Below are 26,300 nucleotides of genomic sequence, written 5' to 3'. Positions count from 1 at the left end.
TCTCTGAAGACCTCCCTGTCTGTTTGTTCAAAACAATCTTTCAGTATATGCCCACTGTTCTGGATCCAAGATTTAACTTTCTATTGTACCAGTTCGGAACGTCTCAACAGGCTTATGTAAGCAGGAACCAGGAAGATTGAGACGCGATCATAGAATCCTAGGTGGGGGCAGGGTTCGGCTTTGTATGCATCTTTTACGTTTGTGTTAGCGCGGTCCAGCGTGTTGTTTCCACATGTTGGTATGGCCACATGCTGGTAAAATCTTGGGAGGCATTCTTTTAGGTTCACATGATTAAAGTCACCAGCCACTATGTAAAAAGCCTCAGGGTGTTTGCTTTGCAGCTAGCTGAAAAGATCATGAAGCTCCTGTATAGTGTCTGTAGCATTAACATCCGGGGCTATGTAAACAACTGTTATGAAAGCCACTGTGAACTCACGGGGTAGATAATGTGGTCGACATTTCACTGTTAGCTGCTCCAAAGCATTGGAGCATGAGCTTTTTACCAGCATATAGTTTGTGCACCAACTTTTACTCATGTAAATGCATACTCTCCCTCCCCTCGATTTCTCTGTTTGCTTGTTGCTGCGGTCTGCTCGGAAAAAAGTCTGTCATCCAGCTGGAAGGCTGAGTCCGGCATTTCGCTGGTAATCCATGTTTCTGTGATACATAGCACCGCACACTTCATCATTTCTTCTGAGGTGCCCACTCTCAGACGAAGCAAATTCATAGAACACCGCTGCTGCTTGCTGCCAGCTCTCCTTTTTTTTTGGCGACCTGTCAATCAATCCAGTAGGCATGTCTACTGGTAATGGTTAGGTTTAGGGTCAGGGTTAGACTATAGAAAATGAACGGAATTCAATGCAGAGTCCCCAAAAAGTAAGTTTACAAGAACATGTGTATGTATGTGTATATTTATATTATATATATTATATAATATAAATAATAATTCCTGGGGTCCTGTGACTTTTTCTTTTGTACCTAACCGAAGGCACGTCCTCAGTGCATGGACTTTAACTTAAAAAATACAACATGGCATGTGAGCAGGTGGAGACACTGTCCATCTCTATTAATGATGATGGCCACAGCCCAGAGAGACACTTCTTCAGTGACTCCCTTGGCCTGAGCATTTTTCACATGAGATCAGTTCCAGTGTTTCCCCTAGTTAACTTGCCATGGCTGGGTGCTCATCTCATCCATGATTCTTGTTGGTGTGGGTGACATAGACGTGTTTTTTTGGGGGGTTGTTCAGCAAGAAGGAAGAGGCACCTTTGGCTTTTTAGCTAGAGCGCCTGTATTACGCGCCGCTAGCTTAGCACTATGTCAGTGCCGGGGGTGGGTGTGTGTGTGTGTCAGTTTAGTAGGCGGGGTGCTCAGTTCTGTTGACGGGGTGGGGCACCCCGCTTGTATAATGGTAGGGGAAACACTGAGTTCACTGCAGTTTAAAGCTTAAGATCTCCTTACTCCAGTTTGAAACAAGAAAACTCCTTCTATGAGAAGGGAAACGTCGTCAAAACATCAAACATATGTCTGGTTGTCTTTCTTTGCTCTCTCCAGGCTTTATAAACTGGTCTTTGTCGTAACATGAAATGTTTTTGGTGTAGACACATGGCTCATTACAGTTTGTCCTCTTTCTCAAACAGACCCTGGTCAAACAACTGGACACCATCCTCAGCACGCTCAATGACATTTTCAATGAAAGGTGAGGGTCATCTGAGTTACATGCTAAATTACGTTTTTTTTCCCCCCTCAGTAAGTAAGTAAGTAAACTTTATTTATATAGCACTTATCATAGATACAATCACAAAGTGCTGTACAACAATAAAGAAATAAAAGCTTAAAATAAAATAATAACAACTCATTAATAAAAACAGTAAAAACAGCTAGTAAAAACAGTAAAACATTTAACTAAAAGCTTGGCGAAATAAAAGTGTCTTAAGCTGCGTTTTAAAAGAATCAACAGAGACGGTCACACGGAGAGACAGGGGCAGGGCATTCCACAGGCGGGGGGCTACGGCCTGAAAGGACAGGTCACCCCGAGTTTTAAACCGGGTCTTAGGAACCTTAAGAAGGTTCAGCGCTGAAGACCGAAGGGAGAATAAGGAATCAACATTTCAGTGATGTACTGGGGGGCCTGTCCATTTAAAGCTCTAAAAGTCAAAACTAAGATTTTAAAATTTATTCTAAATTCAACAGGCAGCCAATGAAGAGAAGATAAAGCTGGTGTAATGTGAGCCCTTCTGTTAGTTCCTGTTAAAAGCCTCGCAGCAGAGTTCTGGACCAATTGGAGAAGAGCGACGGCAGTTTTGTTAAAACAAGTAAAAAGGGAATTACAATAATCTAAACGAGAAGAAATAAAAGCATGAATAATCATCTCCAGGTCAGATGTGGATAACATTGCCCTCAGTTTAGAAATGTTTCTCAGATGATAAAAGCAGTTTTTTACCAGAAGCTTTGAATGTTTGTCCAAAGACATGGACTGGTCGAACAGAACACCGAGGTTTCTGAGGCTCGGCTGAGAAGAGGAGCCCAGAGAACCGAGGTGTTGTTTGATCCAAGGAACTTTCTGTTCAGGGGCAATGATCAGGGTTTCTGTCTTGTTAGAATTTAACTGAAGGCAGTTGTTAGCTAACCACGCCTTAATATGTGAAACACAGTTTACTAATTCTGCTAACTTGTGTAATTCTGAGTCATAAAAGGAACAGTACAGTTGAATATCATCAGCATAGAGATGGTAAGACACATTTCTGAAGCTACTGATAATCTTTCCCAGGGGGATGATGTACAGAAGGAACAGAATAGGACCCAACACTGAACCCTGAGGAACACCATTCAGTAACGGAGTGGTCTTAGACTGTATGTTATTAACAAACATTGAAAAGGTTCTTTTGCTCAGATAAGAAGAAAACCACTTAAGAACAGTTCCAGAAAATCCCATCTCATGTTGCAGTCGATGTATCATTATTTTGTGGTCGACTGTGTCAAAAGCTGATGACAGATCCAATAAAATCAAAACACTGCTCTGACCAGAGTCTGCAGCCATCAATATGTCATTGGAGACTCTTAATAAGGCAGTTTCAGTGGAGTGCATCTTACGGAAACCAGATTGAAACTTATCAAGAATATTATTATTTTGCAAGAATGTAGTCATCTGCCCAGCCACTAACTTCTCAAGAATTTTGGTGAGAAAATGTATTTTTGATATTGGCCTGTAGTTGCAGAGCTCAGTGGGGTCCAAGTTGTGCTTTTTCAAGATCGGATTTAAAATCGTTTGTTTCAAAAAACTTGGAACTGACCCGGTTGAAAGAGAGATGTTAATTAATTCTGCCACATGGGGGCTGACAATATCAGACACCTTTAAAAACAGTGGTGTGGGTACAACATCTAGCATGCAGGATGAAGGTTTGATCTTTTTTAGAACAACCTTCACATCCTCTAAAGTCACAGGTGAAAATGAAGACCAGGGGCTCACTGTAGGGACAGAACTGGGGGTGACACCAAGAGCTGATTTAACACTTGCCCTGATTTTGTCAACCTTTTCCACAAAATAGTTTAAAAATCTATTGCAGTCATCTAATGTGAATACAGGCACCAGAGGGAGTGAAGGGGAAACCATATTATTAATGGTATCAAACAAGACTTTTGGATTTTTCTTGTTCATACTCACAAGATTAGAAAAATATGCAGACCTGGCCTGTTTAATCATTTCATTTAGAGTGCAGACGACAATACATTTTAGAAAAGCTGGTTGAATAAAGAGGAGTTCCTCATGCACAAAATGGCACTTTCAGAAACGGGATGGCAAATTTTAGTATATCCTGATGCATGCTCAATAATCCAGGTATAAAAATCTAAAAAAGTTACATCTGGTCCTCTGGACATTCAAAAAACAAAAAGCAAAACAACCAAAATAAATAAATAAATGTAGAAACGTTTCGTCTTTCATCCGAAAGACTTCCTCAGTCTGAGGTGCTGTATTCAGCTCAGTCTTATAAATAGCACCTTCTCAGAGTGGATCAACCAGTTTTGCTGCTGACAACCAAAACCAGCTGATCACATGATCAAGAAGGACCATCAGCCTAACAATGGATCATTAGCACCTGATGGCTGTTTACTGTTCACAAGAGGCTGAGTGATAATAATAATAATAATAATAATAATATAATAATAATAATTTTTTTTAAAAAGCGCCTTTCATGACACCCAAGGACACTTTACAGTAAGAACAAATATCAACTGGAATAAATTACATACAGAATATAAAATACATAAAGAATATAAAATACATACAGAATATAAAATACATACAGCAAATTTAAGGATATGCGAGTCTAAAGAGATGTGTTTTCAGAGCAGTCTTCAATATAGAAAGAGAGGTGGTGTTTCTTAAGCCAGGGGGTAGAGAGTTCCAGAGATGAGGGGCAGAGCAGGTGAAGGCCCTGCTCCCCATGGTGGAGAGGTGGGCAGAGGGTACATGGAGGTGTAGTGAAGAGCAGGATCTGAGAGATTGAGAGGGGATGGAGATGTGTAGGAGGTCAGATAAATACGGAGGGGCAAAGTTGTGGATAGCTTTGCAAGTGAGAAGAAGAATTTTGAAGACGATGCGTGATTTAACCAGGAGCCAGTGGATCTGCTGCAGGACAGGAGTGATGTGGTTATAGGAGGAGGTTTGAGTGATGACACGGGCAGCTGAGTTCTGGACCAATTGTAGCTTCTGGAGAGATTTGTTGGGGAGGCCATAAAGAAGGGAGTTGCAGTAGTCAATTTGAGAAGTCACAAGACTGTGCACAAGGATGGCTGTGGAGTGGGGTGTGAGAGAAGGGCGGAGACGGTTAATATTTTGGAGATGGAAATAGGCAGACCGAGTGACATTGTTGATGTGTGAAGTGAAGGAGAGAGTGGTGTCGAGGATGACACCAAGACTCTTGACCTGAGGTGAGGGGGGCGGCTGATACTAGCAACAACAGCATTGTAAGTAGGGGACAGTTGAACACGGAGGCCTCCACCCCTGTTTAATGATGGATAGTTTATTTTCACAAAAATGGCCTCCATTACTCATCTCTCAAACCATCGTTCCTCTCTATCCAGGATGTGAACACCTTCATCCCTGAAAGAGTGACCGCTGGCCCTCTCCTCAGGTTTATCTGGCCTTGAAACCCAACAGTTCCTGCTCCATTCGCCGTTTGCTAAAATGTTTTGAAGACATCAAGATTTAGATTGCTTCGAACTTCTTGAGTTTTAATGATCAGAAAACAGGTCATTGTGACTCTAGCTCTGCCGCTGTCATTAATACTGTAAACCTGGACTCCCTTCAACCCTATCTAAAGCAGCCTGTTACCAATCTAGGGATAGTTTTAGATGCAGACTTTAATAATAATAATAATAATAATACTTTATTTATAAAGCCCTTTAAAACAACCACAGCTGCCACAAAGTGCTGTACATATAAAATCAAGAACATTTAAACACATAAAAACAGTTGTTAAAACATTAAGATCAATAAAAGTAATAAAAACAGTGCAGATCAAATTCAGTGTGTGCTAAAAGCCAGGGAGTAAAAATGTGTTTTTAAAAGAGTTTTAAAACTGGACAGTGAAGGGGCTTGTCTGATGGGAAGAGGGAGATTGTTCCACAGTCTTGGAGCAGCAACAGAAAAAGCTCTGTCCCCTCTGAGCCTCCGCTTAGACCTCGGCACCTCCAGGAGCAGCTGATCAGCTGATCTGAGGCACCGAGCAGGAGAGTATGGGTGAAGCAGCTCAGAGAGGTAGGATGGAGCAAGACCATTTAAACTTTTAAAAACAAATAAAAGAATCTTAAAATGAACTCTAAAATGAACAGGCAGCCAGTGGAGTGAAGCAAGAGTGGGGGTGATGTGCTCCCTTTTTTGAACTCCAGTTAGAAGCCGAGCAGCAGCGTTCTGGACCAACTGGAGGCGTCTGAGGGAGGACTGGCTGACTCCAAGGTAAAGAGCGTTACAGTAATCCAGCCGAGAGGTGACGAAGGCATGGATTACTGTTTCCAGCTGCTGTTTTGTAAGGATGGTCTTTACCTTAGCAGCTGTCTGAGGTGATAAAAACTGGTCTTGACCACCGCTCCAATCTGGGACTCTAATTTAAAATCACTGTCCATTTTAAAACCCAAGTTAGAAATAGTTTTCTTTACATGTGGTGCCAGAGGGCCCAGATCAACAGGGCAAGGTTCACAAGAGCCACTAGGACCAAACAGCATCACTTCTGTTTTCTTTTCATTGAAATTTAAGAAGTTTAAAGACATCCAGGCTTTGATGTCTTCAAGACACAACAGAAGTGGCCTAATTGAGGGGGCATCTTTCTTTTTAAGTGGCATATAGATCTGACTGTCGTCAGCGTAACAATGAAAAAAGATCCCATGCTTTCTAAGGATTGATCCCAATGGAAGCAGGTAAAGGGAGAAAAGCAGGGGACCTAAAATAGAGCCCTGTGGAACCCCAAAACACAGAGGAGCAGTGGAGGATTCAGACCCAGCTATGTTGACAGACATGGTTTAAGTTTAATAAGTAGATCAACTCTGTTCAAAAAAGCTTCTTTCAGCTAAGGCAGATAGCACAGATGGCAGTACAACGGCTCAGTGGTTAGCACTGTTGCCTCACAGCAAGAAGGTCCTGTGTTCTATACCCGGGTGGACCTGGGGTCTTTCTGTGTGGAGTTTGCATGTTCTTCTAGTGCTTGCGTGTTTTTTTCCGGGTACTGTTGTTTCCTCCCACAGACCAAAAACATGCAGGTTAGGCTGCCTTCAGGTCCAGGCTTCCCTTGCAAAAGAGATCTGTGATCTCAATGGGATTTGCCTAGTTAAATAAAGGTTAATAAATAAATAAATAAAATAATAGCTAAGCTTAAGTCTGTGCTGACCAGAACTGACCTTGAAAAATTAGTCCATGTATTAATTACAACCTGGCTGGACTACTGTAACTCACTTTATGTTGGGGTCAGTCAGGTCTCCCTCTCACATCTCTAGCTTGTCCAAAATGCTGCAGCTCTGCTATTAACACAAACTCACAGGTTTGAGCATATTTCACCAGTTCTGTCCTCCCTTCACTAACTTCCTGTGCGTGTCAGAATTGATTTAAAAATTCTCCTGATGACATTTATCGTATTTTCCGCCATACATGTCGCACCTCTATATAAGTCACATCAGTCCAAATATGTCTAATAAAGTGGAAAAATTCATAAATCCCTTGCTTCGCCGTATACGTCGCATCTATTATGCGTCACCGCTGATGCGTTGCGTTTGCTACGCGCCACTGCTGACAACCCGGAAATGTGGTCCGAATCCAGATATGTGGTCCGGTGTTGTGCCAAAAATCGATTTGGCTGCCAAATGGCAGCAGCAGGAGCATGCACTGGAGGGCTTTAACAAGAATTTAACAAGATTAAAACTTAAAAACAATTTGTTTGTTGGAAATTATATCAAAGGTGTGTCTCAGTCTACCTTTTGCTTAATAAATGCACGTTGACTTTTCAAATCAGCTGTATTTCAAAAGCTGATACGTGGAAGTGGGCGCGTACACGAGAGGTCTCGCTGTATATATTTTTTTTATTTAACAAGATAACCACCTAACAACAATTGTTTGCTTGAAATTATATCAAAGTTGTGTCTCAGTCTGACTTTCCCTTAATAAATGCACTTTGACAATCAAATCAGCTGTATTTCAAAAGTAATTGTTGCCTCGGTGCTCCGGGAGCGCTCTCTAAGGGAGGAAATCGGGAAGGAAGAACGCTGTGCATTTCTTCAAAATTTAACAAAAAAAGCACCTAAAATAATTATTTGTTTCCTCGACATTATAGTAAAGGTGTGTCTCAGTTGAACTTTCTTTTAAAAAATGCACTTCAATGGTCAAATTAGCTGCATTTCGCCGGGGCAGCGCAACGAAATGAAGATTATTTGATGGTTGCTCCATGCAAGCAGAACGAAGGTGGCAGGCTATGGCAAGCCGATTGTGTCATTAATAGCCACTTTTACCTATTACATGACGCAACGGCATGCCATACTACTCGAGTGCCATCTAGTGGCTGAAAATGGTAGTGTTCAATATTTTCAGTCAGAATGAATGAAAACGGTCATGTCTCAGCCAAAAATTAGTTTATAAATATGGGAAAAAATCTATAAATATGTCACTGGCCTGTAAGTCGCAGGGCATGCAAATTATGCAAAAACTGCGACTTAATAGGCCGAAAACTACGGTAAGTGCATTAATGGCCTTGCACCCTCGTACCGCTCCGACCTTCATCTTTATGCTCCTTTTTGGACTTTGAGATCATCGAACCAGCTGCTTTTGGTGGTACCAAAAACCAGGCTGAAGCTTAGAGGAGATCGGGCGTTTTCAGTCATGGGCCCAAAACTCTGGAACAATCTGCCCATCAACATTCAACAGGCCACTTCAGTCCCTGCTTTAAAATTTTTGTGGGGGAGTGGTTGCGCATAGGTTATAAGATGGGCCTGTGATTGGAAAGTCGCAGGTTCAACTCCTGGTACCGTCAACATCAAAACGTGTGTGGAAAAGGTGGAACACCCACACCTGCCTCCACTCTCATTCGCCCCACTCTGGGCCCCTGAACAAGGCCCTTAACCCCCACCATCTGCTCCCTAAACAGGTCTCTCTTGAAAATGAGTTATCGTGGCTCAATGAGACTACCTGGATAAATAAAGGTAAATGAAAAAAAAGAGAAAATAATCTCTCCTCAAAACACACTTGTACTCACAGACATTTAACACAGGGTGATCTGATTTAGTATTTCATCGTTGCTGATTGTGTTTATGCCTTTTGCTTTTATTCCTTGACATTTAACACAGGGCGATATAGTTAAGTATTTCATTGTTTCTGATTATGTTTTGTGTTTTTATGCTTTTATTCCTGATGCTGTAATTATATCTTGTTTTTATTTGATGCTGTGATCTTTTTGTTAAGCACTTTGGTAACGGTTCCTGTTTTAAATGTGCTATATAAATAAATTTGACTTGAACTGACTTTTTACCGTTTCCATTGTAGCAGTAAGCTGCTGTGGGAGCTGCGTCAGGAGGCGGCAGCCTGCTTGGGTCTGCTCTCCACTGTGCTCAGCTACGAGGCCGAGCGCATCTTCAAGTGGCTTTTTCTCAAGTTCACTTCTAGCAGTCGAGATGAGGTCAAACTGCTGTACCTCATGGCAGCGCACAGAGCTTTAGAGGCAGCTGGAGAGAGAAAGGCCTTCTCTCATATCATGCAGGTAACAAGTTTCCTAATGTTTATTAAACACTTGGCCCATGTTCTATTTCGTATAGGCTTCACCCTTTAAGGTTATTGCTAGTGGGTTTATCCCCTTCGCGCGCAGCACTGATAACTTTAGTCCACATCCACCTGCTGTGTGGGCCCCACCCCCGGTCCGTATAAATTACAGTGAGACCGGGTAATCGGCTCCCATTTTTCGTCAGCCAACCAGCACTGTTTATCGAGAAGAAGAAGATGTCCAGCACCAGAACCATCCGCCTGTGCCCGTCCTGCCAGACAAGCTACATTATGAGCTTCGACCGGCACGACAACTGTGAAGGATGCCTGGGTCCCTGCCACGCCGACCTCGCCTCCTCCTGCCGTCCTTGTGACCTCCTCCCTCCCGAGGTGAAGCAGAGACGAGCAGCCATGTTCAAGGCTAACATCAAGGAGTGTTTTTCCGTGGCAGGGGATTGTTCACTGGACGACGCCATCGCCTTTTTTGACTCAGGGTCACGCAGCGAATCGGATGATTCCTCCAGAAAAGGCAATGTCAGCAGCAGCTCCACTGCTCATTCTCTCCTGGAGAGCATAGTGTTGGAAGAGGGGGTGGGGGTGGGGCGGATGCTCACACCTCCTCGGGTCTTCCCGCATTGGTGAACACACCGCTCCCAGCCGTTGGTGCCCTCCTCTTGGAGCTGCCTGGCATAATCCAGGAGGCGGCAGACACAAAAGGACTTTCCGTCCCTCTCCTCCCCCCGCCCAGATCGGATGATCTAGCGGGAAGGTTTGGCTCCTCTCCGGCTCACCGCCCTGACCCCATCTGGCCTTGTTTCCCAGCAGTGACGTCCTACTGGAACGAGGCTGCAGCCGGGCCTGGTAAGCTGAAGGCGCCTGTCTCCACCTTCGCTCCCATCACCAGAGTGGAGGGTTTTGCTGAGCGGAGTTTTCCCTCGGTTCCCCCCCGGAGCCAAGCTTGGCAGAGGCACTTGGGACAAAAGTTTCCAGGTTGAACCAACGACCTGTCCCTCCAGGGAAACCTGACCAGACGGTGACAAAGCTCTCCAACCGAGCTCACCAGTGTCCTTTTAAGGCGGCCGCGGCGAACAACAATGTCGCCCTGCTGACTTACAGCATTTCGAATAGGCTGGAGGACACAGACCTGCCTGAAGAGACGAAGAGCTCGCTTTGCAAGGCGGCTGACATCATTTTGAACATGTGCGCCACATCTGCGGTCTGCCTGTCTTGTATCGCTGCCTGGATGATGATGATCCAGAGGTCCACCTGGCTTCGTCTCTCTCCATCCATGCTAGAGAGGTTGCAGAGGGACCAGCTGGAGGGTCCCATCACGATGGATGCGCTGTTCGGTGCCAACTTCAAGGCCATGCTTGAAAAGTCCAGTCCGAGGAGGTGTCGGAGACTGTGCATCACCTGATGAAGCCGCAGCCATCCTCCCGCCCGCTGGAGGGATCACCGTGGCCAGCGACAGCAGCAGAGACGCTCCACGGCTGCAGCAGCGACTCCTTGCCCCGATCCTCCGCCGGCCCTTCCCACCAGAGAACAGCCCTTCCCGGCGCACCAATCAGCGACTCAATGCTTCCCCAGAGGCTGTCAACAAGCGCCGCCCTGGACCAATCAGCCGCAGGGCCCACAGAGGAGGCAACACAAAAAATGACTCCTTGCCGGGAATGTGTGTGTTCATGATGATTAATTAAGTTTTAAAATAAAACAAAAACATAATTCAGAGAGTAAGGTTTCTTCTGATTCCAGCTTGACTGTCAGATCGAATGATCTCACAGTGGCCTCTTTTCTCACATTCCCCATACTAAACGAGCCAGTAACTTAAAAACAGGGTTTTAAAAGACACCGCAGCTTGGAAATCACACAAAACACTCACCTGACACGTCAGCTAAAAATGATTTTTTTTTGCAGACTGAGTCCAGTAAAAACCTTTGCTTTCAGCTAGAGCCCGTGTTGTTTTCTGACATTTTTGATTGCAGCGGGAGTAAACGTGTTTCTCCATGACAACTGCAGCCTCCATCCAAACAACGTCTCATCTCTAAAAGCGCTCACGCCTCCTCTTAGTGCGTGTCAGCTCACATCAACTCTAACGTGAGCCCGCAGCCTGAGCTCAGCACAAAGGCTCTGTCATGGCCCTTTCTGTGGGAGCCCCCCTTGGGTCACCCCAGGAGAATCTCCGGAGCGGGTGATGGCGGTGAGGGCTTTAACCTGGCTGATGTCCGTAAAAAACATGACACAACACAAAAACGTGTGCCCGCTCCCCGAGCGTTACGCAGAGTGGCAGCGATTGTGTTCCCTGGACAGACGGATGGACCGTCTGAATCAGCAGGGGTTACACGCTGCAGTTCGCAGCTCAACCCATACCGTTCAGAGAGATTATAGAGACGGTTCTGTCATCTCCAGAACAGAACTCGTCTCTGCACTCAGAAGTTCAGGAACTACTGATGAAAAAATATACTTTCCAGGGTTCCCAACGGAGTGGAAAACACGGGGTTTTACTCGTGTTACTTCCTGGTCCCGAAAAAAATGGATTAATGAGACCCATTCTCGACTTGGCCATGTTCAACAAATCAATCATGGAGAGACAATTCCACATGCTGACAACCAAACAGCTGTTGGACAACGTTCACCAGAACGGTTGGTTTACCTCCATAGATTTAAAAGTCGCATATTTTCACATTCCCATCATTCCAAAGCAAAGGAAATTCCTGAGCTTCTCCTTCCAGGGGATCCAGTACCAGTATAACAGGCTGCCGTTCGGTTATTCCTGCACCCCACACACGTTCTCAAAATGCGTGGAGACGGCCCTGCAGCCGTTACACGGGCAGGAATGAGAATTATTTTTTATCTGGACGACCTGCTGCTGTTAACTCGATCCAGACAGGAAGCGGCTGCACAAACAAAAATGTTGACGTTACACCTGCTAAACCTGGGGTTTCTATAAAGTAGGAAAAGAGTTTGGTTCTCCCATCCCAGATGATCGTTAATCTGGGAGTGGAGCTAAATTCAGTCACAATGAGAGCCTGCTTATCACAGCTGGGAGCCGAAGCTCTGTCATCTCAGCTCCGCCGCTCTAAACCCCGCAGTGTAGTAACAGCTCTCTCGGCTGTTGCGTTTGGGAGCTGACTGCGGGTCATCAGTCACTGCAGCTAGCTACTGCTAGCCGTGGGCCTTAGGCTTCCTCTCTGACCCTGGACCCTCAGCCAGCCTCCACCGCTTCCTCCGGCTCGAATCTCTCTCAGAAATGGCAACTCATACTAATCAATAAATCAAGGAAACATCAATTAAGTTTTATCAATTATATTAAAAAAGGCAGGAAAAGATTACAATTTACAGTGCTGGACTCTTCGGTCTGTAACGTGTTCACAGACCCGGAAGAGCCCCGATGTCCTGTGTCATTAATCATTTATAGGGTCCTAAGACTCCGCCTTCGCAGAAGGGGAGCTCAACCTGTCAGTATATGAGGGGGCGTGACTAAGTGTGATCTCAGTGGATCTTATGTGGTTATGACATGTTAGGAAATATGAGACAGTGCTTCAAAAGCCTTCTACGTGATGTGGCAAGCAGATTAAACTATTCCTTGACTGATATTGAAATCCCAGGGAGACTCTTTTTAGAGTTGCTGGCCCAGTTTAACCCAGTCAGAACCGGGTCATAATTTCATTATAATCCCGTCTCTGAGCAGATCAAAACCATAGGACCAGTCCAAAAATATCGTAACAACTCCCCCTGGGTGAGGGTCCCCGAAGGGGTTCCCTTGCATAAAAACTCCCAGTTCAATACCGCCAGATAAGCAAGCAATTAATCACTTTCCTCTGGTTGAATGTAAACGACTCCTTTTATGTTGGCGGGAGATGCCTACAGGCTATAGCGAGTGACCTGGCAGCCTCAGGTCAAATAAGATGCCAGAGCTGATGGCTAGCATGTGACCTGTTAGCCTCAGGTCGCCTGATCCAGCCCTGGACATCTGCCTAGGACTTCAGCATCCCCCTGGTGTGGTGCAATGACATAATGGAAATTTCCAACATTTGTCTAAGTCTGAGCTCTAAATATATGATTTAATGATTGCAGAAGGTGTCCTAATGCAAGAAAGCATTCTTATCTAATAGATGTTCATCAGTTTTGTAGAACCTGAACTTCTCTTTTTGACTCCAAGGGCAGGCCTGGTCCATTGTGTCCATCTGAAAAAGAAAAAAAAAGAAAAAACACTGTGTCCCCTTCAGTCATGCAATACCCAATCGATATCTGCGGCCAAATTCTTTGGATTCACTGCAGGAGATCCTTCCTGCTCACAGCTTTTAGCATCTTTAACAACTCTTGAATGAAACCAGGATGATGGGCTATGACAACACTTAATTTCCCTTTGGGATTAATAAAGTATTTTGAATTTGAATTTAACGTGTTTTAACGTGCATATTGTATGTAAATAATAGAACCTCCCAACTCCCCCTTGTGATCTAATATAAAAGCATTCCCAATTAACCAACAAATCAATTTACCCATTCCACCACCCTTAAATTTAATCCCAATTTATGTTGAAAAATGTCATAAGTTCACCCCCTGGAAAATCTATATTATAAAACCCCATTTTATGTATTTATCAAAATCCTCTGGTCTCTCGTCATGGCCTTCAGCTGTAAAAAATTATTTCATAGAAAACAATGTTAATAATTAAATCTATCATCACAATTTCACCATCTAGTGGCGTTATTTCATTATGACCTGCTCTAGAAAAATTTGTACATCTTCACACATCAAATAGTCATTATAGCAGTTTAATAAAGCAGATTAAACTCTATTCCTTGACTGATATTGAAATCCCAGGGAGACTCTATCTTTAGAGTTGCTGGCCCAGTTTAACCCAGTCAGAACCAGGTCATAATTTTGTTATAATCCCGTCTCTGAGCAGATCAAAACCATAGGATCAGCCCAAAAATATCATAACACGGTCATGAGACTTTTGGGATTGATGTCATCAGCTCACGCTGTGGTTCCGCTGGGCCTGCTTCACATGAGATGCCTTCAGAGATGGTTCGCCCGCCTGCGCATAGATCCGGTGCGTCAGAAGAGGCGTATGATCTCTGTGCCCCCCTCCGTGAGAACCGATCTGAATCACTGGGGAAACCCCCTCATTCTGTCAGAGGGAGTTCCCATCAGCAGGCCTACGTCACACGTCTCAGTTTTCACAGACGCGTCCCTGTCAGGCTGGGGAGGAACGTGTCTGTCCTAAGCAGTGGGGGCGCAGTGGTCAGCCCACACGTCGTCCCACTTGAATGTTTTAGAATGTCTCATGGTTTGGAATGTGATTCAGCATTTTGCCCCCCTGTTGCAGAATCAGCATGTTCTGATTCACATAGACAACAAAGTGACTGCAGCTTACATAAACCGCCAGGGAGGCGTGCGCTCAGCCCAACTGTTACACATCGTGAGACAGCTGCTGTGTTGGGCACACAAAGACCTGCTCTCTGTCAGAGCAGTGTACATTCCCGGCGTCCTGAACAGGGGAGCGGACATAATGTTGAGGGGCGGTCCTTGCCACGGAGACTGGAGCCTCCATCCCGAGCTGATCTCTCGGATTTGGAGCAGGTTCGGCCAAGCAGCAGTGGATCTGTTTGCCACACGGGAGAACGCCCATTGCCATTTATGGTTCTCACTAAGCCCACGGGACGACCTACCATTAGGAGTGGATGCCTTTGCCCATAGTCCGTGGCCAAAAATGCTCCTTTACGCGTTCCCTCCAGTCCCTCGAATATCACAGATTCTGAACCAAGTCCGGGAGGAAGAACTGTCAGTCATCCTTGTAGCTCCCTAGCGCGTAAGCGCCCCGTGTTTCCCGAATATGCAGCGTCTGTTATCGGGCCGGCCGTGGAAACTGCCGTGGAGGGACGATGCTCTCCTCCAGGTGGGAGGAGCGATCAGGAGTTACCTGGAAATAGGCCAGCACCTTAGGGTCTGGCCGCTGAGCGGATCCGTTTAGAAAAGATGGGCCTCTCACAAGATGTGGTGCGCACAATCCAAGACGCATGAGCCGCTTCCACCACAGCGTTGTACACATCAAAGTGGACAGCTTTTCAGCGCTGGTGCACGGAGAAAGGTGTAGAGGCCATCTCATGTCCACTAGGTGGCATGCTGTCCTTTCTACAGCAGCTGATAGACAGAAATTTAACGTTCAGCACAATTAAGACTTATGTTGAAGCTATTTCTTCCTGTCATGAGGGTTTTGGTGACAACAGTTTTTAATCACCCGCTGATGAAGCATTTCCTGAAAGGTGTACAGAGACACAGACTGGTGTCACGTCCACTAGCCCTGCAGTGGGACCTAATGATGGTTCTTCGCGCTCTGATCAAAGCTCCTTTTGAGCCTTTAGATCATGTTTCACTTAAATTCCTGTCACTTAAAACAGCCCTGCTGCTGGCTTTGACATCAGCAAAGAGAGTGAGCGATTTATCTGAGCTCTCTGTTGCTCCTTCATGTCTCAGGATTCAAGCTGACGGCAGCTCAGCTGTGCTGAGACCTAACACAACTTTCATCCCTAAAACATCACAAGTTCATTTAAATCGAGAATGATAACTTTGGATGGGTTTTATCCTCCTCCTCATAATTCAGAGGAGGAAGCAACATCTCACCTCCTCTGTCCCGTGCGCACGCTTGCATGCTACGTAGCCTGCATGCTACGTAGCCTGCACGGCCACACTGCGTCGTTCTCAACACCTGTTTGTGCATTACAGAGACGGCTCCGCAGGTTGCCCTTTATCCACTCAGCGCCTCTCACACTGGCTGTGTCAGGCTATTTCTGAAGCTTACAGATCATCAAGGCTGGACCCTCCAGAGAATCTCAGAGCTCATTCCACAAAAGGGATTTCATCCTCCATGGCTTTGCTTGGAGGGATGACAGTGGAAGACATTTGTACGATGGCTGCTTGGTCAACTCCTTGTTCATTTATTCGTTTTTATCTATGTGATGTTTCTGCCTTCTCCATGATTCATTCTGTTCTCAAGGTTCTAACAGAATGATTTTTTTTTACTTGTTTCATGGAGCTTCGTTTTAAGCTCACATCTGCCTGCATGCAATTACAGTGTGAGACATTTATTATCAGTCACAAGTTCATGACTGCTGTTTTTATTGTTACTAATCAGTTCATATTGAAGAGCTGTTGACCTGCTCTGTTCATCGTTACACTGTTACAATTCGTAACCTCTGTTGTTTCTATTCTCAGTAGCAGGTCTGCTTTTCAGCCTTCCTTTTTCCCCATTGGAGACCTTTTTTCTCCGGGGCACTCCTGTGCATGGAGCGCGTAATTATGCAGCGCGTAATTATGCAGCGCGTAATTACACAGCGCGTAATTACGTACACAGAAGGCTGAGTGATGAAATGTTTTTGGTGCAAGCAGGTGCTTCATATTGTGTCTGAATGGACCCAGTGAGGCATAGACTACATCCTGCTTCGCCTTTAACCCACTAGCGACAGCCTAAAAGGGCGAAGCCTATATGAAATAGAACGTTGGTTACGTACTGTAACCCCAGATTCTATGAGTATAGGCGCAGCCCTTTAAGCTCTGGGCCTCACTGGTTCCTAAATGGCTGAAGAAAAAAGCTATTTGGGAGCCGATTACCCGGTCTCACCGTCATTTTTACTGGTTGGGGCCCACACAGCAGGTGGGCGTGGACTAAAGTTTTCAGTGCTGTGCTACACGCAAAGGGGATAAACCCACTAGCAATAGCCTTAAAGGGCTGCGCCTATACTCATAGAATCTGGGGTTACAGTACGTAACCAATGTTTTTCGGAATGGTCACTCTGTACGCACGGAAACTGTCTCTCATCCCGGTCATAATGTATGGACAGCTCAAGATAATTAAATGAACCTTGAGCCATGTATGTATCATCAGTAGACTGAGTGTCTTACATACTTTTCATCACCCCAGTTCCAAGGTCACTGTCACAAATCAAGGTCAAAGTTAAAACACCGTCTTTGCTTTTCCGAGCCATTACTTCTGGTCCGCTCAAGACAGTTTTTTGATGACAATTAATAATTAATAACTTCATGCACATAAGCATTATCACTAGACTGAGTATGGCTAACACTTCTAATCACCCTGGCTTCAAGGTCAAGGTCACAAATCAAGGTCAAAAGTTGTAACATATCTTTGTTTGGCCAGGCCATTGCTCTAGATCGCTGTATGATAGTTTGTCAGCGGTTGTATAATGTGCCCTATGTGGTTACGGTTGGGCATTGTTTAAATTTGAACTATTCTGAATCCTCGTTTTGATCCTGGTTCCTATCGATTCCCGATTCAGATTCTTTTGAGAGGTGGGGTTTAAAAAAAAGTCACGTTATAAATGAGCTAGCTAATTGTGCGCAAGAAAATTATACAAAGAGAAATATTGTTGACACACCATGAATGACGAAAGGGTTGAGAAATGCATGTAAAAAAACAATTATTTGTAGTCTTCTTGAAACTGAGAACAAAAGAAGCATAAGAGAGATACACAAAGTATAAAAATAAGTTGGTAAGGATTATAAGAAATCATAAGAAGGAATATTACACTGATTTATTGAACAAAGTAATGATGATAAGAAATCAACATGGTGAGTAATGAATAGCGTCTGAAAAATCAAAAAGTAAAAACAGGTTTTTCCACTATATTTTGTGAAGGATGACAATGAAGTCCATGATCAGAATGAAACCATGAATTGTATCATTTAGAACCGGCTCCTTTGGTTGCTTTTTATTCAAACTGTACATAAGCTGAAGTCAGTGCTTTTTCATTTCAGCTGGTGATGAGCAACCTGCAGTCTATTCTGGAGAATGTGGACACACCAGAGTTGCTGTATCAGAGTGTGAAGTGCATTCTCCAGGTGGCTCGCTGCTACCCTCATGTCTTCAGCACTAACTTCAGAGTAAGCATTTCATCACTTTGTGTTTAATGGATGAGGCACAAGTATCAGGAAATAATTTATTAGCGCTGATCTTTGACATGTTCTCATTCTCTACAGGACACAGTGGACATTTTGGTGGGTTGGCACATTGACCACACTCAGAAGCAGTCACTCACTCAGCAGGTGTCAGGTCAGTAGCCATTATTATTGACTCTACATGGCTGTTGGGATTGGTTACAAAAGCACTTTGAGTTCAGTTTGCGTGTTTTGACTGCAAGTGGTCAGCTCTGACTGATGAACTGTACACCTTCCACTCCAAAATCTGATGCTTCCAGTCATCAGTCATCCACTCTGAATGCAGAGGCACACACAGGACTGTCAGCTGAGAAACAAGCAGCAGGTCTTCAGACATCTGAACTGTGTTTTTTATTTGAACAATAAGACGGTTCAGAGACATTCGAGTCACACTTTTTTCATTTATCTCTTGATAAATGAAACTACTTAACAGGTGTGAGGCAAATATTCAATAACTAGTGACTTCACAGAGGCAAAAGGTTATAACGTATAAAAATTCACCTGTGACCTCTTTTGACAAATTAAAATGGAGTTGCTGAGAGGTTATGTCTTTCCCGTTAAAGCGGCTGAAATTGGTCATGTGACTATCACACGTCCATGTGTCGATTGACTCCAAAGAAAAAAATAAAAATAAATTGTCAGTCAGAGTATGCGGCGCCTGTAACTGAGAAGGTAGTATCCACCGTAACTAGTGACTGAGTTTGGTTGGAAAGACTTGTAAGAGCCTTACAGGTGATTTTCTTTTCTGCATCATCTCTTCCTGTGTGTTTAGGCTGGTTACAAAGCCTGGAACAGTTCTGGGTTGCAGATCTGACCTTCTCCACCACCCTGCTGGGGCAGTTCTTGGAAGATATGGAGGCATATGCAGAGGTGAGCTTAGCCTTGCTATAAAATGATTCCTATTCTTGTCATGTTGCAGACTTTTCAGATGAATCAAAATGTCCAACTAGTTGAAAGAAAGCCTTCTTTATTTTTAAGAATAGAAACAATCAAATTTCTTAATGGGATCTTGACAAAACTTTTACAGGAAATAGTGAGTTTGTCAGTGTATAATGTCTCTAACCTGATGATGGATATTTTCTTGACTTTCCTGAATGTTCTGTTTAGGATCTGAATCATGTGATGTCAGGTGAGGCACTGGATGAAGACATCCCTCCCCCCTCGGTGTCACTGCCAAAACTAGCAGCTCTGCTGAGGGTTTTCAGTACGGTGGTCCGCAGCATTGGAGAGCGATTCAGCCCTTTAAGAGGACCCCCCATCACTGAAGTCTACGTCACTGATGTAAGCTCCACACCCAGGAGAACCTGCTCAATGACTGGTCTGAAATAGGTTGGCAGAGTAGATCTTTCATCTCACTAAGGAGGAGGACACATTTATCTCACTGTTAAAAAGAATCTCTTTACCATATTTGCCGGGCTATAGAATGCGCCTGACTCTCGTACTAAATTTAAGATGAAACATATTTTTGTACATAAATAAGACGCAACAGTGTGTAAGCCGCGGGTGTCAACAGTACATTATCAGAATCTTTACTCAGCTTCTGGCAATATGTGCAGCTCTTGTAGTACAAGAATCAGCCACTGGTTGGTGTTTCATAAACAATGGCAGGTGTGCCCAGTACGTCGATCGTGATCTACCGGCCGATCGCTGATTTCAATGGCAATTTGAGTAGATCACATGGAAAAATGGACATCAGACTTCCATCCATCCATGCATTATCTTTGACCCGCTTCTTCCATTTTGGGTCATGGGGGTCGCTGGTGCCCATGTCCAGCAATCGCTGTGCGAAGGGCGGGGTACACCCTGGACAGGTCACAAGCCCATCACAGGGCCACATATTTAGTGGTTACCAATCAGCCTAACATGCATGTTTTTAGTCTTTGAGAGGAAACCAAAGTACCTGGAGAAAACCCACGCATGCACGGAGAGAACATGCAAACGCCAACAGAAAGGCCCTCGGACCGGGATTTGAACCAGGGACCTGCTCGCTGAGAGGCAGCAGCTCTACTAGTTGCACCACAGTACTGTCACGTCACACTTTAAAAATAATTTATTTATTAGACCAGAGCAGCGAAGCGCTGCAAAGGCCTATTGTAATTGCTCAGTTCATTAGACCCAAGCAATTTTTTTGTCAAATGAATTGGCTTTTTGTGGGCCTTAACGTATCCCAAAACTCACCAAATTTGGTGGACGCATCAGTACTGCTGAAAAATTATGTATTTTAAGGGTTTCACAAAAATCGCTAGAGAAACGGCTCAAGAGCGCCAACTTGAAATTTTCAAAATACCCTCCGCATTAACCTTAGTTTGTCGTAGAAGCATGAAATTTGGTACACTTGTCCAATTCCCCAAGATGCACAGAAATCCCTCTGGCACCAACGTTGTATGATGAACAGGAAGGCGGCCATTTTGTAATGCCTTCCCAAATTTCACACCTTTTTGGCGGTTTACAGCGTCCACATTTGAACAAACTCCTCCTAGGGATTTCGCTCAATCGGTTTCAAACTTGGCCATTTTGGTCAAAAGGCATGGGGGACAAAAATTTTTCTAAACTGTGCATTTTGGAGCATGTTGAAGGGGCGGGGTCAGAACTCAAAGTTTGACATCTCGCCATGAAAAACGAAACACTAAGAGCTCCTACACGAAAACTGTCTGAGACATCAAACCTTCATTGATTGTTCCACATCTCGTCCCCTGCAAGACTAAATGATCAAATCATGACTTCACTTAAACCACGCCCCCAGAGAACAGGAAGTGTAAAGTTTTACGTTGAACGGTCTCTATCTGACCCCTGTGATCTAATCAGCATGAAAGTGTGTCCAGTGACTGAAGACATGTTGGTGTAACTTGCTTTCCAACACTGACAGTTTTGGGTGGAGCGTGTGGGCGGCGTGTCGAAGTAAGACGTAACGCCGTCACCATACGTTTGGCTCTAAATTCCAAAGATTTGAGCAGAGGTGCACCAAAATCAGTTTGATCGATCATTATCCACCCCTTGAACAGGAATCCATGATAAGTGGCCAATAGCCTCCACAGCGCCCCCTAGAATATTTTAAAACTTAAGCCCCAAGCCAATTTATGACAGATAATTCTGAAACTCTGTGAACTTCTGTATCTTCTCAGGACCTATGAAAAAGTCTCTTGGAGCCCTGGTCCAAACTCAACAGGAAGTTGGCCATTTTGGATCAAAAGGTCATTTTTGGGTGTTACTAATTGCGAGTTTTAACGAACTCCTAGGGATTGGGAAGGATTGTCTTCAAACTTGGTTAATATGCCCTTAAAACATTGGGGAGTAAAATTTATCAATAGGTTGCGTTTTCATATATGTTAAAGGGGCGTGGCTAGGCCTCAAAATTTCGCTTCACGCTGTTAATTTCCAAACGCTATAACTTTCACATTGAAAGATCGCAATGCAACAAACTTGGCATGAGTCATCCATGTTGGATGCCCGACGATTTAAATTTGATTTAAATGACAAACGGTTTTAGCTGGAGGATGTGGGCATGGCGGCATGACAAATTCAGAAGTGACGCAGTTGCAATACGTTTGGCTCTAAATTGCAAAGATTTGAGCCCAGGTGCTCAAAAGTCACTATGATCAATCATTATCCACCCCTTGAACAAGAATCCGTAATAAGTGGCCAATAGCCTCCACAGCACCCCCTACATTATTCCTACAGTTATATCTCAGTGATACATCATCCGATCTGCACCAGATTTATTGTACATCATCAGTGAGCATTTCTACACACATTGGTATTGTTTTTAGGCCCGAGCAGCGAAGCGCTGCAAAGGCCTATTGTAATCGCTCTGTTCAGGCCTGAGCTGCAATTTTTTTTTTGGCAAATTCCGTCAAATGAATTGGCGTTTTGGGGGCATTAACATATCCCAAAAGTCACCAAATTTTGCGGACGCATCAGGATTGTTGAAAAATTACGTATTTTAAGGGCGTGGCAAAAATCTAAACTGAAATGGCTCAATATCGCCACCTGGAATTTTTCAAAATACCCTCTGCATTAACCTCAGTTTGTCGTAGAAACATGAAATTTTGTACGCTTGTCCAATTCCCCAAGATGCACAGAAAACTCTCCGTCACCAACATTGTACGATAAACACGAAGGCGGCCATTTTGGAATGCCGGCCCAATTTTCACACCTTTTTGTCGGTTTACAGCCTCCTCATTTGAACGAACTCCTCCTAGGGATTTCGCTCAATCGGTTTCAAACTTGGCCATTTTGGTCAAAAGGCACGGGGGACGAAAAGTTATCTACACGGTGCGTTTTGGAACATTCTCAAGGGGCGGGGCCAGACCTCAAAGTTTGACAAAGTTTGAAGTGAACAGGAGCCGCCCATTTGTTGAGCAAGCTAAACAAAGAAGAACAACATGAAGTCCTTACGTAGTCTGCTGAAAACACACCTTTAGATGAAGTGATGTTGACACTTTGGTCCATCATTAATTTGAGAAGAGGTGGATGTAAAGCCTTCAAAGCTCTTTAGTCAAGGAGCTGCAGATTGTGGTTCTCACTATGGGAAGCACCTTCACCTCAGGTGTCACCAATCATGGAAGGTCCAGTACCACTTTGTCTGTCACTGCCAAACCAATACATGCTGGCATTCCCCCTACCACCACCATAAGCAGCCCTGCTCATGTTACCTTGAGACGAATATGTTTGTTCATTATCATAAAACTTAAGGGAGTCCCCAGAATCTGTTGCATGGAGCAGCATACTTGGGATGGGGGGGGGGGGGGGGGATCAACGGCTGTCTCTCTGTTATATTTTATTTTACACTTACAACAAAGGAACAATACAACAGAAAGACTTGTACTATGAAACCAGAACCTGGCCTTTCCTCTGATGACTCATACATGTTCCTAGCTTACAGAATTTTCTGTTTAAATATTATGCCTAGGTAAGGCATTTCCAGAAAGTTTTTGTTAAAATGATCATTGTTTTTCCAAACTGGTGGTGATTAAAATCACTTTGTTTTGTGTCTGAAGGTTCTGAACAGAGTCCTGGCGTGTGTGATGGCAGCAAAGCAGGTCCAGTTCTCAGAGGTGGTTCTGACAGCAGGAAATGAGTGTGTTGGGGTATTACTGGCCAGTGTGGAGCCCTGCGGGCAGCTGATGGAAACTGTCCTTGCCTACGGCCTGGACCAACTTGCCTGCTGCCGGGCCTGTGGTTCTGACTACAGCCTGGCCGTGCTCAGTCTCCTTACTCTGGTACGCTGCTCACATTTTCTTCTTCATGTGCTTTGATTTAAACTCCTTAGCTCGACTTTGGCATTCTTTAGTGTTGTAATGTTTTTGTGTAGTTTGCCATAATGAAGTTATTTGTAATTAGGGTGACCAGATGTCCCCGTTTTTCGGGAACAGTCCCGTTTTAGACGACCTGTCCCCGGATAAAGCTGTCCCTGAAAATGTCCCCGATTTGAGCGTTTTATGAATGAGAAAAAAACCGTTGCACGTAGACTGTTATTAATGTAGCCAGGTGTGCGAGTGAGTAAGTTGCGCACAACAACCGCTGTTACTGTAGCAGCTGGTGGCACCGGCGCTTCAGCGCTGACGTTACAGACAGAGAAGAAGAGCCGCGCATCGCCTTTAAAACAGAAGACGAAGAAGCGCAGCGCGAGTTTGTCAACACCGATGGGGAGCTCTCCTGTGATGGTATGTATGAACGGATTTATTTTGTTTGAAATGGGCTGATCCTTGCCGTGAAAAAAGTTTTGTTCGCAGCAGGAAAAGTTTCCAATGTTGTCATCTTTGTCCAGGTAAAAAAAACAGGGCTGAGATGTCAGTCAGAGATTCTTTATTGTCATTGTGGTGCGAACGAAATTATGTACACAGGGTCCCAGTTACATCAAACAATAAAAATGTATAAGAAAAACAGTAATAACATCTAAGATATGAACTAAGAAAAACATCAACTAAAAATACACTAAGCACTAACAGCATAAAAACATTATGTCGAACATCAGCACAAACATGAGCATGAGTCTGTGTGAGCAGATGAGCACGAATGAACACATCAACATGAAACAGATCAGCAGCAACATGAAACAGATCAGCAGCAACATGAAACAGATCAGCAGCAACATGATGTGATTTTTCACAGTGATTATTCTGGTTAGAGATTCATGAGTCTAACAGTCTCAGGGTAGAAGCTGTTCCTCAGTCTAGTGGTTCTACACTTAATGCTCCTCAGCCTCCATCATGAGGGAGCGGGGCAAAAAGTGTGTGTGCTGGGTGAGTGGGGTCCTTCATGATGCAGGTGGCAAGTGTGTTTAAATGTGTTTAGTTTTACTAAAGATGAGGGCCCAAATCAAGCTTTTATTAACAAACAGATCAACAAAAGGTAAGAAGAGAGCACAGGGAGTAACTGCAGCTCGAGTGAGAAAGAGGGGAGAAATAACAGGATGATGAACTGCCTTCAAGTCTCAGTTTAGTTTTAGACTTGACATATTGAATATTACATGAGAGTGCAAGCGCCAAGGGTTCATCCAAAGTAAGATGTTTTAGAATTGACTGGTGACTTTTAGTTTATGTTTTTAGAGCTAGTTATGAGTAGTTTTGCATTAAAATTCAAATCTGTTGGCTCCTCAGATAAATAGTTTTAACTTACTTTTATATGTAAATATTTTTGTTCAGTGCCCTGAGTCCACTTCTGTTGTGACTTGAAACTTTATAATTAAACTGAATTGAATTGAATTGAAAGGATTTGTGAACATAGACTTTCAGGCCCTGAGGTCTAACAGGACCAGTGTAGACACCTGTCCATTGTCAGAGGCCATGAGAACATCATTAGTAACTTTCACTAGTGCTGTTTCTGTGCTATGATGAGCTCTAAATAATTAAAAGTAATGTTAATATTTATTATTGTGATTATACTAGGATAATCCCAGTTTTTCATCTAAAACTTATCAACTTCTAAAGGGTATCTGAAACAAAAATCTTGTTTTCTTTGTTAAATAGTGAATTTTCAGTATGTCATATGTTCTACTGTTTTTGGAAAGTGTTGTGATTATATTATGTCTCTGTTTTAGAGTAGTGGAATACTTATAGAAGAGAGAGGAGGGAAATAGACTAATAGAAAGAAGAGTTAAAGAGAGAGAAGAAAAATACAAAGACTGATAGAGAAAAGAGTGAATGAGAGCAGAGGAAATTAAAGCTGCAAGCAGCATTGGACGCCCTCGCAGCAAAGCGCCGCTCTGGCCTTACGACGACCGCAGGAGCTTCAGCTAGTCCACCCAGTCGCCATCGCGAACGTTCACGTGTCAATCCCGCACGTGTTCACCATGGAGCGCATTTCCCGAGTCTTCGACATCGCCTTCTGCCCATGTCGTTACTTGCCCAGCTGCAGGTCTTACAAGTATAGGTGAAATCTGACCTTCCAGACAGGAGTTATGGTGACTTCCTGTTTTGTTGCTAATGTTTGACAAGCACTTCCTTTATGCTTTTCAACATGTCATGTGTGGTAATCAACAGTTAGTGAACAAAGTTTCAGTGTAATATCTTACACAGTGCGAAGCTGGAAGTGTCATCCAATAATCAAACGTTTTTTCTCTGAGTAGGTGGGACTTAAGTGATGTCATGAATCAACAATACCAATGTGTGTACAAGTGATCACTGATGACGCACAATAAATCTGGTGCAGATTGGATGTTGTATCACTGAGATATAACTATAGGAATAATGTAGGTGGCGTTTTGGAAGCTATTGCCCACTTATCATGGATACCTGTTCAAGTGGCTGATAATGATTGATCATAGTGATTTTGGTGCACCTCGGCTGAAATCTGTGCAATTTAGAGCCAAACGTATTGTAACAGCATCACTTCTTAATTCGCCAAGCCGCCACGCCCACATCCTTCAGCAGAAATGGTTTGCGTTTTAAATCAAGTCAGACCATATTATCTGTCTTCTAACACAGGATCTTCCTGATTAGGTCAATGGTGCCAAAGAGGGAGCATTCCAAGTTAAAAAAGAGACTTCCTGTTCCGAGGGGGTGGGGCTTTGATGACGTCAAAATATGACCACTGTGGAACGTCGGGCATCCAACAGGGATGAGTCATGCCAAGTTTCGTGCATTTCGGTCTTTCATTGTGAAAGTTA

The 26,300-nt window shown here is 44.0% G+C and overlaps 1 protein-coding gene across 1 annotated transcript in view; it reads left to right on the top strand.

Annotated features, from left to right (window-relative positions):
• The first annotated feature begins 1,029 nt into the window (after nucleotides 1–1,029).
• LOC119421946 (serine/threonine-protein kinase SMG1) overlaps nucleotides 1,030–26,300 on the top strand; it is a 63,020-nt gene continuing 37,749 nt past the window's right edge. Inside the window, exons 1-8 of the mRNA XM_037689306.1 lie at nucleotides 1,030–1,044; nucleotides 1,641–1,699; nucleotides 9,023–9,236; nucleotides 18,014–18,139; nucleotides 18,236–18,308; nucleotides 18,966–19,063; nucleotides 19,301–19,474; nucleotides 23,191–23,412. Coding sequence (XP_037545234.1) covers nucleotides 1,030–1,044; nucleotides 1,641–1,699; nucleotides 9,023–9,236; nucleotides 18,014–18,139; nucleotides 18,236–18,308; nucleotides 18,966–19,063; nucleotides 19,301–19,474; nucleotides 23,191–23,412 — 981 coding nt within the window. The remainder of the gene's footprint in view (nucleotides 1,045–1,640; nucleotides 1,700–9,022; nucleotides 9,237–18,013; nucleotides 18,140–18,235; nucleotides 18,309–18,965; nucleotides 19,064–19,300; nucleotides 19,475–23,190; nucleotides 23,413–26,300) is intronic.

This window comes from Nematolebias whitei, chromosome 15 (assembly GCF_014905685.2).
Source record: "Nematolebias whitei isolate Nwh7 chromosome 15, NemWhi1, whole genome shotgun sequence".
NCBI classification, from domain to species: Eukaryota; Metazoa; Chordata; class Actinopteri; order Cyprinodontiformes; family Rivulidae; genus Nematolebias; species Nematolebias whitei.
This window is presented reverse-complemented; position numbering and strand designations above follow the sequence as displayed.